This window comes from Cucumis melo, chromosome 10 (assembly GCF_025177605.1).
Source record: "Cucumis melo cultivar AY chromosome 10, USDA_Cmelo_AY_1.0, whole genome shotgun sequence".
NCBI lineage: Eukaryota > Viridiplantae > Streptophyta > Magnoliopsida > Cucurbitales > Cucurbitaceae > Cucumis > Cucumis melo.
This window is the reverse complement of record NC_066866.1, coordinates 23,568,800-23,585,650: the sequence shown is the minus strand read 5'-3', so window position 1 is coordinate 23,585,650 and position 16,851 is coordinate 23,568,800. Positions and strand designations below refer to the sequence as shown.

Genomic DNA, 16,851 nt, shown 5'->3' with positions numbered 1-16,851 from the left:
GACAGGCGCGGCTCGGCTTGGTACAGCGTCTACGCACGTGCGGCTCGCACGCGGGCGCTGCTCGGCTCGCGGGTGCACGCGGCTCGGGTTCCGGGTCAGAGGCACGCGGCACGGGCCAGGCTTCGGGTCACGGAGCGGGGCTTCGGTCGGGTCCTCACGCGACGAGGCGCTGGCTTCCGGATCCGGGTGGCGCGACGGCTGCGGGTGGTCCGGCTACACCACGGCTTCGCTCGGCGACGGCTGCAGACGGACGTTTCGGCTGCGCTGCGTCGGATCGAAGCGGCGCGACGCGGCTGGATGACGGATCGGCTGCGGATCGCAAAGGGTGACGCGGGCTCGGCTTCAGGCGACGGCTGCTGCGGCGGACGCTCGGCGTGCGCGGATCGGCTTGGACGATTCTTCTGATGCGGCTGGAAGCTCGGCGACGGCTCGGGTGGACTGCAGACTCGACTGCGCTGCTGAACAGAGAGAGGAAGGCTTGGCGGCTCGGGTTCGTGGCGGCGGCTAGGGTTTTATGAATAAATTTTTTTCTCCCTTTTTCTCTTTTCTTTTCCCCTTTCTTTCTTTGATTTTTCTCTTCTTCTTTACGCACGAGACCCAAGGCTTTTTATAAGACAATATCTCTTTTCTTTTCCTTTAAATAACCCAAACCAACCATCTCCTCTCTCTCTCCAAATCTCACCAAACTCAACCAACCCTCCTTTCAATTAGCAATAACTCATTAAATAATTTCTAAATACTAAAATAGGTAACATAATAGAAAAATACTTAATAATAAAAAAAGTGGAAAACCCAACTTTAATAAACCGGAAAATTCAAAATGATAAGGTTCTCCCAATAAATTTGTCTTTTCCAAGACCATACATAAATATTAATAGTAAGATGAACAAAAACGAGTTTGTTGGGACGTTACACCCAAACACACGAAGAGGAACCTCAGACACAAGGCGAGTAGAGGGGTAAGACGATCTAAGGGAGTCTGAAGGGGGAGTATACGAGAAGGCATTCTATTGATTAAGTGAGTGGCTGTAAGAATAACATCTCCCCACAGGTATGATGGAAGGGAAGTGGAAAGCATAAGGGAGCGAGCTACTTCCACAAGGTGACGGTTTTTTTTGTTCGACCACTCCATTTTGTTGAGGAGTGTAGGCACATGAGGTTTGGTGAGCAATCCCTTTGGAGGTTAGAAATTCACTAAGGTTATGGTTTTGGAATTCCCGACCATTATCACTTCGAAGAATTGCAATTTTTTATGAAATTATGTTTCAATAGTACGATAGAAGTTTTGGAAAATGGACGAAACCTCGGATTTATCTGTTATTAGGTAGACCCAGGTAAGACGGGTATGGTCATCGATGAAAGTTACAAACCACCGCTTTCCCGATGAGGTGGTGACCTTGGAAGGACCCCAAACGTCACTATGGATGAGGGTAGACGGTTGTGTAGGTTTATATGGTTGTGAGGGAAAAGAGACCCGATGTTGTTTAGCCCGGATACACATATCGCAAGATAGAGAAGAGACATCAAGTTTAGAAAAAAGGTGGGGAAATAAATATTGCATATATGTAAAGTTTGGGTGGCCCAGTCGAAAATGCCACAACATACAGTCTTTGTTCAAAAGTGCTAAAGTAAGATGACAGTAAACTAACCCTAGACAAACTACTATAGGAGGTATCATCATCAAGGATGTAAAGTCCCCTTCTATGTCAAGCAGTGCCAATCGTCCTCCTCGAGCTTATGTCCTGAAAATAAACCGATACAGATAAGAAGATAGCTTTACAATGCAATTCACGAGTGATCTTGCTTATAGATAACAAATTGTAAGACAGTTTAGGGACATGCAAAACACTCTGGAGAGTAAAACCGTCAGAGGGAACTATTTGTCCTTTGCCAGCGATTAGAGCTAGAGAGCCATCAGCTATTCGAATTTTTTCATTACCGGTACACGGGGCATAACAGATAAAGTGTTTCGAAGAACCTTTCAAGTGATCTATAGCCCTTGAGTCTAAGATCCAGGGATTCTTCCCATCAACGCTAATAAGCCCAAGGGACTGAGGCATACCTGACTGAGCAATGGCACCCAGAGTCGGAGTCTTGGTCTGGCTCGCAGTAGGATCAGTTGATTGAGAGGTGCTGGCAGGGGTAGTCTCACTAATGTATGCACGTCATGAGTTCTGTTTCTCGTTGGAGGACCGTTTGTTACCTCTTGGGGGACGACTGTGGAGTTTCCAACACTGATCCTTGGTGTGCCATTGTTTCTTGCAGTGCTTACACACAGGAATTGACTTCCCATTATTCTTGTCACTGTCATGATTTGAGGACCGAGCGCTAAAGGCAGCGGAGTCAATGGTAGGGGTAGTAGTACACCCATGGCATTAGTGCGATCCTCTTCCAGGCGGACTTCAAAACAAACTTCCATTAGGGAGGGAAGAGGTCTTTGTCCGAGTATACGACCACAAACAGTATCAAATTTGGGATTAAGTCTTGCAAGGAAGTCATAAACACGGTCAACCTCTTCAAGTTTAGCATATTGAGTATCGTCATTTGGTGTGTCCCAAACTGTCTCTCTGCACAAATCCATCTCTTTCCAGAGGAGAGAGAGCTTGTTAAAATAGGTAGTCACGTTCAGAGTCCCTTGTTTGCAATTATGGACCTGTTTTCGCAGTGTATACAACCGAGAGGCATTCTGTCGTTTCGAGTAAAGGGTTTGAGTTGTATCCCACAAATCTTTTGCTGTGGCAGCAGATAGTAGAGGCTTGTCGATCTGTGGTTCCATACTATTAATCAACATGGACCGAATAAGTGAGTCCTCCCCTTTCCAAAGTCGTTCCAAGGCGTCTCCTGGTAGAGGACGTACAGTCCCTCCAGTTAAGAAGTCGAACTGGTGGCGACCTTCGAGGAACATCTTTATTGATTGGGACCAAGAAAAATAATTTTGCCCATTTAATTTTTCACCTGAAAAATTCTCTGTAGACGAACCCAAAGAGCCAGTTATATAATTTGACAGTAAATTAGGGAACGAAGTTATCGGGTTCTTGGAATACATCGGTAACTCGGTTGGTTTGAAATGCATCAAAGACTCACCCGCTTCAATGTTTGATCTGTTCTAAGGTTGATTAATTCCGTTACCAGAAAACAACGGTTGCTGTAAAGAGTCAACGTACAGCGGATGCTTACTGTACAGATTTGAAAGATTTACGGTTGAGGGTTGCTGTCCGGAGCTCATAGGCGGCGCGTGAGGATGCGAATGCCCGGAAGGGCTTGACGGTTGGACATCCGACGGCGCGTAAAAGGGAATGGGCTGGGCGGTGAGATGAAACGGCCCATGCGCTGGAGAGAAGCGGCGCATGAAGCATCTTCTGGTCAGACGGTGGCTCGTACGACTGCGAAACCACTCCCGTTGGGTAGATCGGCGGTTTCTGTAGGTTTTGAAGCAGTTTCTCCATGGCGGCAGCGACGACAGTGACGGGTTCAATTTCGATCTGGGTTTCTCCTAGGGTTTTGTTATTGCTTTGCTCTGATACCATATTGAAAGCAATTAACAACAACCCGAGACTTACGTGGAAACCAGAGAACTGGGAGAAAAACCACGATACTTTAGTTTTTATTATTTTTCTTATGAATACAATTGGTACAAATAGAGAAAATAAATATAGTACAATAGGAGTAAGAAAGGAAAAGATCTAGGAAATATTTAGGAAATAAAATCTTATATATTATTCTTTCCGAAAATACTCTAAGGACAAAGCCCTACTAATTCTAACAGTAGGCTTTAAGGTTTTATTTGTGAAGATTATGATTTCATATTTAAGTTAATGAAAGTGTTTTACATTCCTACATCATGAAGTTGCATCCTTTATCTCTTTAAACATGTGTAGCCATATACTGCTTTAACTTTAAGTTTAAACTGTAACAATCTATTCTTTCAGTGCAAATCATACTTACGGTTGCTGAACATCATAGTGCCATTGTTCCTTGGCAACTTATAGCTGAAAGGACCGGTGTTGTTCTGAAGTTTGTAAGTTTAGGTGAACATAATGTCCCAAACTTACTAGAGTTAAAGGAAATGTTTTCAACAAAAACAAAGCTTGTGGTTACCTATCATGTCTCAAAATGTACTGGGTACACCATTCTATTTGATATTTAGCATTTTTTTTAATCTATTTCCTTTTTATACCATTCAATTTATAAACATTACTCAAATAAAACAAGTAGTAGGTGAATATTTCAAACTGAAGTGTTATCATATTACTTCAGTTATCACACTTCTAGTGGAAAGGTTTGCAGCTGAATAAAAATAATAAAGTCAAATGAATGAAGAATGAAAAGAACTGTCAGACATTTTTCCTTCTCTTGATCTGTGTCCAGTTACTCTTGATATCTTTCTAATAATAACTATATGCAAATAGTGGAATTCAGTATGATTTGATTTTTTTCTCTGCAACTTATGTTCTTCCAATTGAAGAAATAGTTGGCTTAGCACATCATTTTGGGGCAAAAGTGCTTGTAGATTCGTGCTAGAGTGTTCTACACATAGTTGTCGACATCTAGGCACTTGATGCTGACTTTCTTATTGCTTCTTCTCACAAGGTTAGGTTGTTTTCTTATTAATTAAATGGCAAGCCTTACATTTGGGCATATGAAGATAAGGAATAAACATGCTTCAGATGTGTGGGCCTACAGGCATTGGATTCTTGTAGATTGATCTATTGTTTGCAATGCCTCCATTCTTAGGTATGTCCTTTGAGAAGATAAGTTATGAAATTAAAATTGCATCAGTTCGTTTTTAGGAAGTCAATATCTAATTTTCATATTTGGTCCTACATGGCTCTAGATGGTGGAGATTTCTTGACCATTCCACATTTGCACAACCTCGTTCCAGGTTAGTGGACTCCATGGTTGCAATTTTGTCCTTTTCTTTTTACTTTAAAATGAAATTTTTCTCAATGTATTTATTTTATATGATGTGGAAAAATTAAAACGTTCAATATATAGGGCTCAAGAATTGCAAGAGACCTAAATAACTGTCGTTTATTTAGCATTATTTGTTTGCTCATTTGTTCTCATAATAATTGACACTTGATAAATCATCTTTTTGAAGTCATTATGAGATTTAAATAGATGACTTCTTGAATGGTGCTAACATTTTGTGATGTCTATTTTATTCGAACTATTCATTAATTGATGCCTTTTTACATATCCTTTCATCTCTTCTATGTATTCTCTTCCTACCCAAATGCCTTTTGATATTTGCATTAAGAAGTCTTTTTGGTGGACAATATTGTCCTTAATTCTACTAATTACTCATATCCCCCTTCGTTAGATTTGAAGCTGGGACGCCTACAATTGGAGAAGCAATTGGTTTGGGGAGCTGCTATTGATTATCTATCTAGGATCGAAATGCAAAAAATTCATAGTTACGAAGTGAGTTGATTGAAATTTGGTATATACCCTTTGTTTGAGAATTTTTGGGCGGTGAAAAATGCGTGAAGCAACTAAATCAGGGTATCAACTAAATAAATACCTTCATAGTAAGTTAGTAATAGAATTTTTTTTCTTTAATCAAGGAATTTATGTATTATTTTTCTATCAACTAGGTTACCTGGAACACTGAAAATTCAGAATGATATGATAAATATGTTTACTAGTTTTAAGACTTTAGTCTAACGACGAGGAGGTGTTGTATGCTAACAGGAAGAATTGGCGAATTATCTATATGAAAACCTTCGTGCAGTCCCTAACATTCGAATATATGGCCCAGCTCAATTTAGACTTTAGTGTATTTATAAATTATTTAATTAAGCAACGGTTTCATGGACTACATTTTTTCTACATAATTATCGATGTATACATTGTTGACACTTACCTGCCTTTGTTTTTTTTCAATACAAAGTCTCAAATTCCCTGGGATCAAAATTATAGTGACTCGTTGAACTAGTATATGAGATTTTAATTATTGCTTAATTAGCCATGTTATTTGGCAATTGCTAAGAGACATCCATAAACATAAGCAATATTTGATGGTTGAACAAATAGGTTAGATAGGATGAAGTATTGATACATAAAATCATGTAGCTATAAATTTTATTGTTATTATTATTGGTTGGCCTAATAGTGTTAACATTAATGTGTTATTAAATATTTTGAAAAAAAAAGTGAAAAAAAGAGACTAAACTAATAATCTACCCTATTATATATGGGTGTGTTCATAGTTTGTTGGAGCTTGTGTTTTCTAGAATAGAATCAGACCAAAATCGAAAATCAAATTGCATTATGTGGTTTGGTTTGGCTTCACAGTTTGCCTTTTATCAACATATGTTTTTTTTTTATATATTTTTTAAATTCCTGAAAGTGATCGTGGCTATGAGAGAGTGAGAGTGGCATGGCATGGCGGTAGCGGTAAGAGTGAGAGATGTTGGAGTGGAGACAACCAGATTTAAGAGACTGAAAGTGGTGTGACCGTCGGAGGTGAGGTGAGGTGTGAGTGAGGGAGGGAGGTGATCATCGAAAAAGTTAGATGGAGAGAAAAAGAAAACATAAAGTTAAGTTGAATAAAATTGAATAGATAAAGGTAACAATATAGATTTATATTTTGTCATACCTAATAAAATCTTTAAAAATTGGTTGGTAATAAAAAAGGTTTGTCTTTGATTATTTGTGAAATTACCCTTCCCCTTCCACGAAAACTCTCTCCATCTCTCTAATTTGCTACCCACTCCTCCGATTTGCCATTTGAGTTCGTCGAGTTCCTCTTCTTCATGTGAATTCGTAGCTATGGATGCTCTTCTTCCTTCTTTTCTTTTTTCGAACATCACCTTCTTCCATCATATATCCCAACCTTGGTTATGTTCGTTGGAAAATATTTATTTGACGAAACTGGTCATACATAGCTTGAAGAACAAAGAAAGGAAGTTGGTTCTGAAGCATTATTATTATTATTATGCATGTCCCTAATTATTTCTCGTTCTATAGATTCATAATAGCAAGAATAGACATTCTTTTGAATTATTGGAAAATGATCTGGGGAATTAAATAGTCATATACATAATCTGATATTGTAAAATCAATAAAACATCAGTTTGAGTACAAGAATCCTACCGTAAAAAAAAAAAAAAACATAAAGTATCCCAATTCAATGAAATGTATAACTACCTCCCAGCTACTAGTTACTTTTTTACACTTGAAGTCACTTAGCCCTTGTGGAGCAAAGAGTTATTAAAGTCAATATTAGTCATACTACAATAAACAAAAAAGAAAGAAATAAAATTATAATATTTGTCATTAGTCATAAGTCTCGTAACATAGAGACATTATTGTAGTTGAACAAGTTTGGCCCTTGTCTTTCAATGAACAAAATACAGAGAAGGTAAGTGAGTACACCCATAAATGATCCATTTTGAGTTTTTACAATCTATCTTTGTAGACAATATAGTAGATTGAAAATCTAGTTAATATGACAATTAGGTTTAAAATCCAAATGGAGTACATGTATCCAATGGTAAGTACAAAAGCAAGATTAGATTCGTAGATTGTTTTTTAAGGAATTTCAAATAATGAATTGTGCATCAGTTTGAGATCTTTGCCTTATAAATATTCACTCATTAATGGAGATAGAGTGTTCTGTTCAGTTGGTGGTTGTGAAAAAAAAAAAGGGAAAAAGATTTGTGGTTTTCCTAATCCTAGATCATTCCTCAAGTCCTAATTAAGTCGTTCACGTGGTTTTCCAATCCAAGTACAATTTCATAAGGTGATGAACAAATTCTGCCCTTAATACTATTACTTTTAATTTTATTGTCTTTCTAGTTAAGGCCTCTCTTGCATTTTTCTTTTTTCTCACAAAGAGCAGATATAAAACTAGGAAACTTTTTTTACCCACCCATGTCCTGGAATTTCTACCGAATGCTAAAGATATATCCATAGCTCCAGCAAGCATGATAAGAAATCAAAAGCTTGATCATACATTGAAGTTCTTAACAACTCTTAGTTAATGAAATATATACATCTAACAATCTGTCATTTTGATGCTCACTTTCTGACAAATATACCATGTTAAACTTTGGACCATTTGATTAGTTAATAGATAACATTATTTTTTTTAACAAAAATCATTAATCTTACAATACAGCTTAAGAACTTTCTTGAAAAAGTTAGAGAAGAGGTTATATAAAAGAGAGTTACAGCTTTTATTTTTGGGTAAAAAGAGTAGGCAGGAGGTTGAAAAATGAGAAATGGGTAAAGAAGAGTTTATTGTGATCTGTCAAAATTTGTTGGTCCAGAGGGTGGGGGTTAATTTGTTCCTTGGTTAAAGGAGATTACCAAATATTGAAAAGGAAAAACAAATAAATAAAATTTTGAAAATTTTATACATTAGATAATTAAGTGTGATTGAGAATCTACGTCAGCAAGCAGCAGCTACGGGTGGACCTTCTTTGTATTCCAACTTCGAGCCATTTCCACAATGCCTTGAACGCTCACATTTTTGCGACATAGATAGCTATTTAAAAAAGGGAGCTTAAGTGCTCTTTTACAATTTTTAAGCAATGCTTAGATATAGCCAATAAAGGTACTATAAATAATTTATGAATCTCTTGCTATCCTAGTATTAGAAATTTCTTCAAGATTCTATTGAATCTAATTTTAATTTTGCAACTATTTCCAAAGTAAACAATAATAACAATATTGTAACGTTTCAAAAGAATTTAGGTTTCTTTATTTTTTTTTTTATAGAAATGACTATGTACTTTTTTATATTTTCCCCATAAATATTAAACTAAAGTCATGAAATATGATAAGACTCAATTGTGATCAAATTATATGGTGGAAACTTATAACTAATTACGGAATACTTAAATAGGGAGAATTAAGAAATAAGAATGAGTTGTGATTTATTGTAAATTGTAGTTAAATAGATAAATGGTTGAATTTCGGGCACTAAAACGAAACATCGAATCGGCGCTCGATAGGACACATTTCCACACCTTTTGTTTTTTTCTCCACGTGGCTATAAAAATACAAAATAAATCATTTATGGAAAAAACATAGTTTGATGAAAAGTTCTGAAGAAATTATTTTAAATAACAGAATTTATTTTTTAAAATATTTATAAATAAAATATTTTAATGACATATAGTTATTTATGTTTAATAAGAAACCTCTCCCGAGATAAATTTTTTTATACTTGATAGAAAAATATTTTATCTGTTTTATTATTTTTATTAATATAAAAATAGAGTTGTTTTAAAAATTAGAGTCGTTTTTAAATATATTAAATTTTTAGATTCTATTAAATAATGTCTATTAGTAAAATAGTATCACTATTTATAATAGTTTGTCTAAAAACTATTTATAATAGTTTGTCTAAAAACTATTTAAAAAAACAAGTGCATTAAGTATTCTTTTGCAAAAAATGTGTATGCACGTATACATTCTTTTAACTTTAATTATATATTATTTTTTTAATTCAAAATCTCTAATAACTTAGTTAAAAATTAAAAAGTTTCATTTCATTTCATTTCAAATTTCAAAAAACAACTTCCCTTCGCAGCTTCTCTCTCATTTCTAAATTTCTTCATCTTTCTTCTCAACGGCAACTATCTCCCTCCTCTTCCCCCTCTCTCCGCCTCCCCTTCTCTCTCGATCTCTTGTCTCCTTCGTCTTCCTCAGAATCTTCACTCTTCCTTTCTCTCAATTTCTATTCTCTAAAATGAAGCATCCACCCAAGAAACCCTATCTTGCTAAATACCCATCTCGCCGATCCACTGCCATTTTCTATTCCATGCGCTAACGGCGCCGGAATCAAGGGCGGAAGACCCCTCGGAAGCCTATGTCGTCTTCCAAAGAAAATGCTTCACCGTCAGATCCCAAATTCCCAACTCCATGGTTCCCGATTCCAAACCCTCGCCGACTAAGTTGAAGAGCCTGCTCCATCTTCTAACCCACTTAAGCGGAAGCTCAGTATGGAGACCGTTCCTGAGAATTCCATCCCTGGGTTGTCTGATTCTGTTGTTAAGGTAGTTTACGTGGTGTGGTTATGGATGTTTTGGTATATTTTTTTCTTAATTTGTGTGGTGAAATGATATTTTCCTGTAATATGAAAAATTAATTTGGTCTTATGTTGAATCATCTCACAGATTAGAGAAGATGTAAAATCTGGTGTAGAAAATTTAACAGAGGAGTGTGTATCCACAATGGCAGCCGTTACTCGGCTTCTAATGAAGGTTTTTATCTTCCTCGTGCTAATATGCGCACCTGAGTGCACCCCTATCCCTGCAACCGTGTACTAAAAAAAAGTTGCAGTTGTCCAAAATGTCTATATATAATTTGTATGCCATCCTTTATATTTTTAATTTTGTAATTTCGTAGATTGGTTGAACTGACTTCAGTATGCGGTTGAAATCATAAACTCAAGATTAATCATCAAGTTTTGGACCTTGTTAAGTGAAATTAGTTCTATTACTAAAGCATGAAAAAAGATAAACTTTAATAAAGATTAGAAAATGTTCGACACTTTATAGTCTTGATTTGTGTCAAAGACTACTTAAAGCATGAAGTCTCTCATCATGATATTGTGAAAAATTGCATGCCTTTAGTAGTTCATGGACTCCACTGTTCTTCCTTTTCATGGTTAACCTTTTAAAATGAATCGAATACAATTTTAAACACCATCTTTATAATCTCAGAATAATTATGCAGGGTTTATCAGAATAATATGTTTGTTTCTTCAGATATACTTAATATTTCATTGATTGCTCATTCATTTTGGTTTCCATTTTTAGTCGATTATGGTGGCTCACTTTGGAAACTTGTTACATAGCTACTGCCAAAAGCTTTAAATTGCCTTCCGGATGCACCTCAAAATCAGCTTCATTCTTTGTGTTTTCTAATTTCTAGCTCACTCAATTCAGCCATGGATGTACGGAGGTAAGTAAAGTTCCCTTTTGGAATTCAAGTTCTTCTGTACTTCTTGTTGGAGTTTGAGAGGCATTTTTGTTGTTGTTCTTCTTCTTGCATAACTGTGGTTGTGGAATTTGGGTTTTAGGTAGTGAAAGAACTTGTATTATAGTTTTATGTGGTAAAAGGAATTGGACCCACTTGCCATATGTTCACTCAATTTGATTTTTTACTGTAAGTTGAGTCAGTTGTGGTCATTTTGAAGGGGTTCAACTGCATCTGGGAAGTTGGGAAGGAGTCAAAAGGGATTTTTTAAGCCAAAACTGACTTCTCTCACTTTGCCAGAATTGACTTCTCTCACTTTCTTTCTCTGCACTTCTAACTTCCAAAGTTTTTGTGACTGTTAGTAGTTTCATCAAGTGTTTGTGTTTGCTACTTGGTTATGCTTCATAATTGCTTTAGATTCACAAAAATACTATAACCTGTAGCCCTGTAACTCTATCCATTTCAGGAGTTTGTGATCTTTTTGTGTGTAGGAACTAACACAAATTGAATATTTAAAAAGTGAAAAGTAGTTGGGTTTGTAGAAAATAAGTGCCATTTGGTTGAGTTATGACTACTTTTGAAGATGGTTTTATTTTAACTATGACTGCATTTGCTAGTTTGTTTTTTGGTACTTCATTCACCATCCATTTTCTCTCCATGGTTGAGTTTCTCCCCTCATTTATTTTTTATAACATTCATTAGATCACTCTTTAAATCATTCAATTACAAAGGAAAGGCTACTTCAATTCATCATCAGTAAACTATTTTTTTCCTTTAGTAACAATCACTCACATCATTGTCATTTCTCTATGTATTGTCTATAGACCAGGGCGATTTCTAGTTCTCTTCTAAGATTAAATAATTACCAGCTAATCATTTAGGAAGTATTGCAGTTAAATGGTTGTTGGGTTGTCAACTATACTATTTTTTATCTTTTTTCTGTGTGCGGTTGAAATTCTTCTGATGTCCCCCATCTCCTGTGATTCTTTTCTTCAAAATCAAATAGTAGAAGTATCTGTTGGTTCATTTGTTCCACTTGCTTTGTTCCCTGTCCAGGAGTAAACCTTCGTATATTGGAGAAACATGCTCACTGAGAACATTGAGATCAATTTCAACAAGCTTTACTACTAGTTTTGATAGGCTTACGAGTTTTGGAAACATAAGATTTGATCGAGAAGTTAGGAGTAAAGGTTTGGGATATCTTAAATGTTTGGGTGATAGAAACCCGGTATTTCTTCATTTGTGGAATGAAATACTTGTCATGTTGTGTGTGATTGCTACCTTGTTGGATCCTTTGTTCTGTTACACCTTGTTGGTTGATTAAGGCAAAAGATGTGTTGGATTTGACAACAAGATGAGAATAGTAGTTGTAATTGTTAGCTCAATCATAGACTTCCTCTACATAATTCTTATAGTCTGTCATTTTCATTTTAGATATTCCAAATTTTATAATGCAAAACCTGATGAAGCCGATGATGGTGTTTGCACAAGAGCTTGGAGATTCTTTTTATCTTACTTCACAATTGACGTTCTTTCAGTTCTTCCACTCCCCCAGGTATGAAACTTCAGCCTTTTGCTGGCTTAGATTCTATCAATCTTATTGTCAAATTTGTCCATTCCATTTGTAACCAAGGATTCATTTGTAGGACAAGAAAGATAATCATCATTTAGAATATATATGTGAGAGTGCACACACAAAAACAACTAATTATTCAAGCAGAAACATAAAAGCATAATTTACGGAGCATACTGTCCTAAGTTAAGTTTGTGCTATAACAAGATATCCACTCTTGATGTTAAAACACAAAGTCGTATTGTCTAATCCCTTTAGTAATCTACAAGAACTCCAAAGAAATAAGCTCTGGGTCATTATCAATTTTGTTTTCCATCCTAAAATATTCAATTATTCTCCTCTTTGGGAAATTATTGGAGGATGACCATGATTGAGATCTCAAATCTTTACACCAACAGCTGTTTGAATGTCTTTTCTATCTTTTCTTTCTTCTTACCTGGGAGGGGTTAAAAATTTTCATTTCTTGTGCATTATTAGCCATGCAGGGTTTACAGAAAGATTTGAACTTTTCATTTGTGGTCGTGAGCTGGCCAATGCATTTTTCGAATTGATCGATCGTATTTATCAGGTAAGAGGTGATTATATCAATCATTAATGTTAGAAGGGTGCACAGATGATGAAACTTTTTAGCCAATTTCATGGCATTTGAAAGAGAGAAAGTACATTAGTATTGAACTCAAGTTAAACTGGATAGTCTATCACCTTTTGGAAGATAACTTTCCTGTACTTTGTTCCATCTTGTATAGACCCTTTCAGTCGAAAGGTTACCAAAGGAATCGTTTTTGTTATGTGTTATGTGCTTAACTCCATAACAATGTGCGTCCAAGCTCTACATGAGCATTCTATTCTTCTTGCTTGGTATACTTGTGCATTATTGGTTTATGTGCCATGTCAAGAAATAATAGTTTCTATTGGAACGTTTTAGTGTTCCGGTTCCATGATAATTGGAATGGTTGTAATGATCTTTTTCTTTTAAAACAAACAAAATTGGCACAGAGGATGATTAGAAGACCAAATCAGGCAACACAATGAGAAGCATGGCTCAGCTGTTTCTTATGTATCTCGTTTCTTATGTAATGACTCTTTGGACTTCAATTGCCAAAAAGATGAGGATGATTCTTATGAAGTGACACTTGATGATGATTTTCTTACTGCTTTGGAATATGGAATGCCACCAGCTTCTGGACTGGTATGCTTGTCTTTTCTGTCTGTCCACTTTTATGCATCTCGTTTCGGATGGGATCCTTAATGCACCGCTAGTGAAACTCTAGATCATTCCATTCTTTTGACATAATAAAATCACAGAAAAAGTAGATTAGAGAGTGGCCAATGAAAGTATCTTGAATAGATATTTCATAGCTGCTATGAAGTTTTTCCACATGCAAACATTTAAAAACCAGCTGCTGAAGTCTCCCATGTGAAAGCAACTAAGCAAGTAGTCTAAAATTTTGAAGTGCATACAAATTAACGAATCTGGGATGATATTTGATCTATAATTAAATTGTGGAACGTATGATGGATGTTTCGTTGTACTTGGATGTTTAGTATCCCTTTTCCTCGCTGTAATAGATGGAAGAATTTAACTTTCAAGGAATTGGAATTGATAGATTATATGTAGACCCCAAGATCGTAGCCTTTTTATTTATTTAGGGTGATGGTATTATTCTGATGCATGTGAAAAATACTCGTGTGTAGGCGGTGGTTTTAGTTCTCATTCCAAGCTTAAGAGGATATGGATTTAGATACCCATCAATTGATGATTTGTGGGGTATGTGGGAAAAGAACTAGGGGTTAAATAATTTGCAAAAGACCAATGTAAGCATCCAATTAGTGGATAGGTCCTATATGTTAGCCCCTTAGGCATAGTTGAGGATGTTCTTATTAAGGCAGGAGGACTTATTTTTCTCGCTGATTTTAACATCCTAGATATCCATAAATTTTTAGTTTAACCTCTTTAATAAAATTTGATAGAAAATCTTGTTTTCTTTTTGTAGGAATAAAGGAAAAAATGGAGTCTAATCGAATTTGGAACCTTTGCAAGCAAGGGGAAGTTTTCTGTTCCCTATCTCTTTTTTCGATCCTTACAATCTTGCTTAAAATGCTTTGAAGACAAATTAAAGTTTTAAGTGGGGGGTAGGGTTGTAGCTTTGCATGTTCTATGTCCTTTGGGAAATTTTCATTTTGCCAAAAATGTTCAAATTTTAAACTTTTTCAATGTCTTTATTCTTAAAATAAATAACATGTCTAATTTGCTTTCTAGTTTAGACAAGCATGTGTGCCTAACCCTTGAGCATGGAGCTCGGGTTTGTGATTGTGTTTGTCATTTGAATATCTTAAATATGTTGAAAATGCATTCTTTGAGAGCTTAGAAATGCGTAGAAGACATGCTATTCATTTTCTAAATATTGTAAATACTGTACATACTTAATAATGTGTTGAAAACATGTGCTGTTGAAAACATGGCCTAACCAAAACCAGATCTGCCTAGCCCTTAGAGTCCAGCCGGTTAGGTCAAGTAGAATGCGTTGAGCTCCCTCAGTATCAGAGCTTGTGTGGGGAACTCTTCACTTTTGGCCTAACCAAAACCAGACCTTCCTAGCCTTTAAAACCCAACCGGTTAGGTGAAGTAGAATGCGTTGAGCTCCCTCAGTATCAGAGCTTGTGTGGGGAACTCTTCACTTTTCGCCTAACCAAAACCAGACCTGCCTAGCCCTTAGAGTCCAGCCAGTTAGGTCAAGTAGAATGCGTTGAGCTCCCTCAGTATCAGAGCTTGTGTGGGGAACTCTTCACTTTTGGCCTAACCAAAACCAGACCTGCCTAGCCCTTAGAGTCCAGCCGGTTAGGTCAAGTAGAATGCGTTGAGCTCCCTCAGTATCAGAGCTTGTGTGGGGAACTCTTCACTTTTGGCCTAACCAAAACCAGACCTGCCTAGCCCTTACAGTCGAGCCGGTTAGGTCAAGTAGAATGCGTTGAGCTCCCTCAGTATCAGAGCTTGTGTGGGGAACTCTTCACTTTTGGCCTAACCAAAACCAGACCTACCTAGCCCTTAAAGTCCAGCCGGTTAGGTCAAGTAGAATGCGTTGAGCTCCCTCAGTATCAGAGCTTGTGTGGGGAACTCTTCACTTTTGGCCTAACCAAAACCAGACCTTTCTAGCCTTTAAAACCCAACCAGTTAGGTGAAGTAGAATGCGTTGAGCTCCCTCAGTATCAGAGCTTGTGTGGGGAACTCTTCACTTTTCACCTAACCAAAACCAGACCTGCCTAGCCCTTAGAGTCCAGCCGGTTAGGTCAAGTAGAATGCGTTGAGCTCCCTCAGTATCAGAGCTTGTGTGGGGAACTCTTCACTTTTGGCCTAACCAAAACCAGACCTTCCTAGCCTTTAAAACCCAACCGGTTAGGTGAAGTAGAATGCGTTGAGCTCCCTCAGTATCAGAGCTTGTGTGGGGAACTCTTCACTTTTCGCCTAACCAAAACCAGACCTACCTAGCCCTTAAAGTCCAGCCGGTTAGGTCAAGTAGAATGCGTTGAGCTCCCTCAGTATCAGAGCTTGTGTGGGGAACTCTTCACTTTTGGCCTAACCAAAACCAGACCTACCTAGCACATAAAGTCCAGCCGGTTAGGTCAAGTAGAATGTGTTGAGCTCCCTCAGTATCAGAGCTTGTGTGGGGAACTCTTCACTTTTGGCCTAACCAAAACCAGACCTTCCTAGCCTTTAAAACCCAACCGGTTAGGTGAAGTAGAATGCGTTGAGCTCCCTCAGTATCAGAGCTTGTGTGGGGAACTCTTCACTTTTCGCCTAACCAAAACCAGACTTGCCTAGCCCTTAGAGTCCAGCCGGTTAGGTCAAGTAGAATGCGTTGAGCTCCCTCAGTATCAGAGCTTGTGTGGGGAACTCTTCACTTTTGGCCTAACCAAAACCAGACCTGCCTAGCCCTTAGATTCCAGCCTGTTAGGTCAAGTAGAATGCGTTGAGCTCCCTCAGTATCAGAGCTTGTGTGGGGAACTCTTCACTCTTGGCCTAACCAAAACCAGACCTACCCATCCCTTAGAGTCCAACCGGTTAGGTCAAGTAGACACATACATATATGAGTCTAAATTCATACATATATCAAGTAAACTCAATGTGAATATGTGATTCTAAATTCATTTAATTTCGCTTTCAAATTTTTAAGAATGAAGTGACTTAATTGAATTCAATTTTGGTCGTTTCAATCGCATGATTAAGTTTGATTTCTAAAAGATGTAGGCTGGAAAAGGAGGTGAGCTAACATTGAATAGAAGAACCATAACAAGAGGGGCACTGGATTCATTGAGAAATGGGCGAGAGATTCCATGGCTCCCAT

The 16,851-nt window shown here is 37.2% G+C and overlaps 1 protein-coding gene across 19 annotated transcripts in view; it reads left to right on the top strand.

Moving 5' to 3' along the window:
* The window catches only part of LOC127151484 (cyclic nucleotide-gated ion channel 1-like), a 67,306-nt gene that overhangs the window by 31,164 nt on the left and 19,291 nt on the right, over positions 1-16,851 (top strand). For 8 of the 19 annotated variants that reach the window (XR_007824514.1, XR_007824515.1, XR_007824516.1 and 5 more), the window contains 3 exons: positions 3,930-4,734; positions 4,835-4,882; positions 5,324-5,751. The exons of 1 other annotated variant lie outside the window; for it this stretch is intronic. Coding sequence is in view for 4 of the 18 variants with exons in the window: in XM_051091432.1 (XP_050947389.1) it covers positions 9,957-10,010; positions 10,131-10,217; positions 10,814-10,920; positions 11,992-12,259 (516 nt within the window). In the remaining 14 variants the exon portion in view is untranslated. 10 more of the 19 variants (XR_007824507.1, XR_007824512.1, XR_007824511.1 and 7 more) reach the window with 10 other exon arrangements.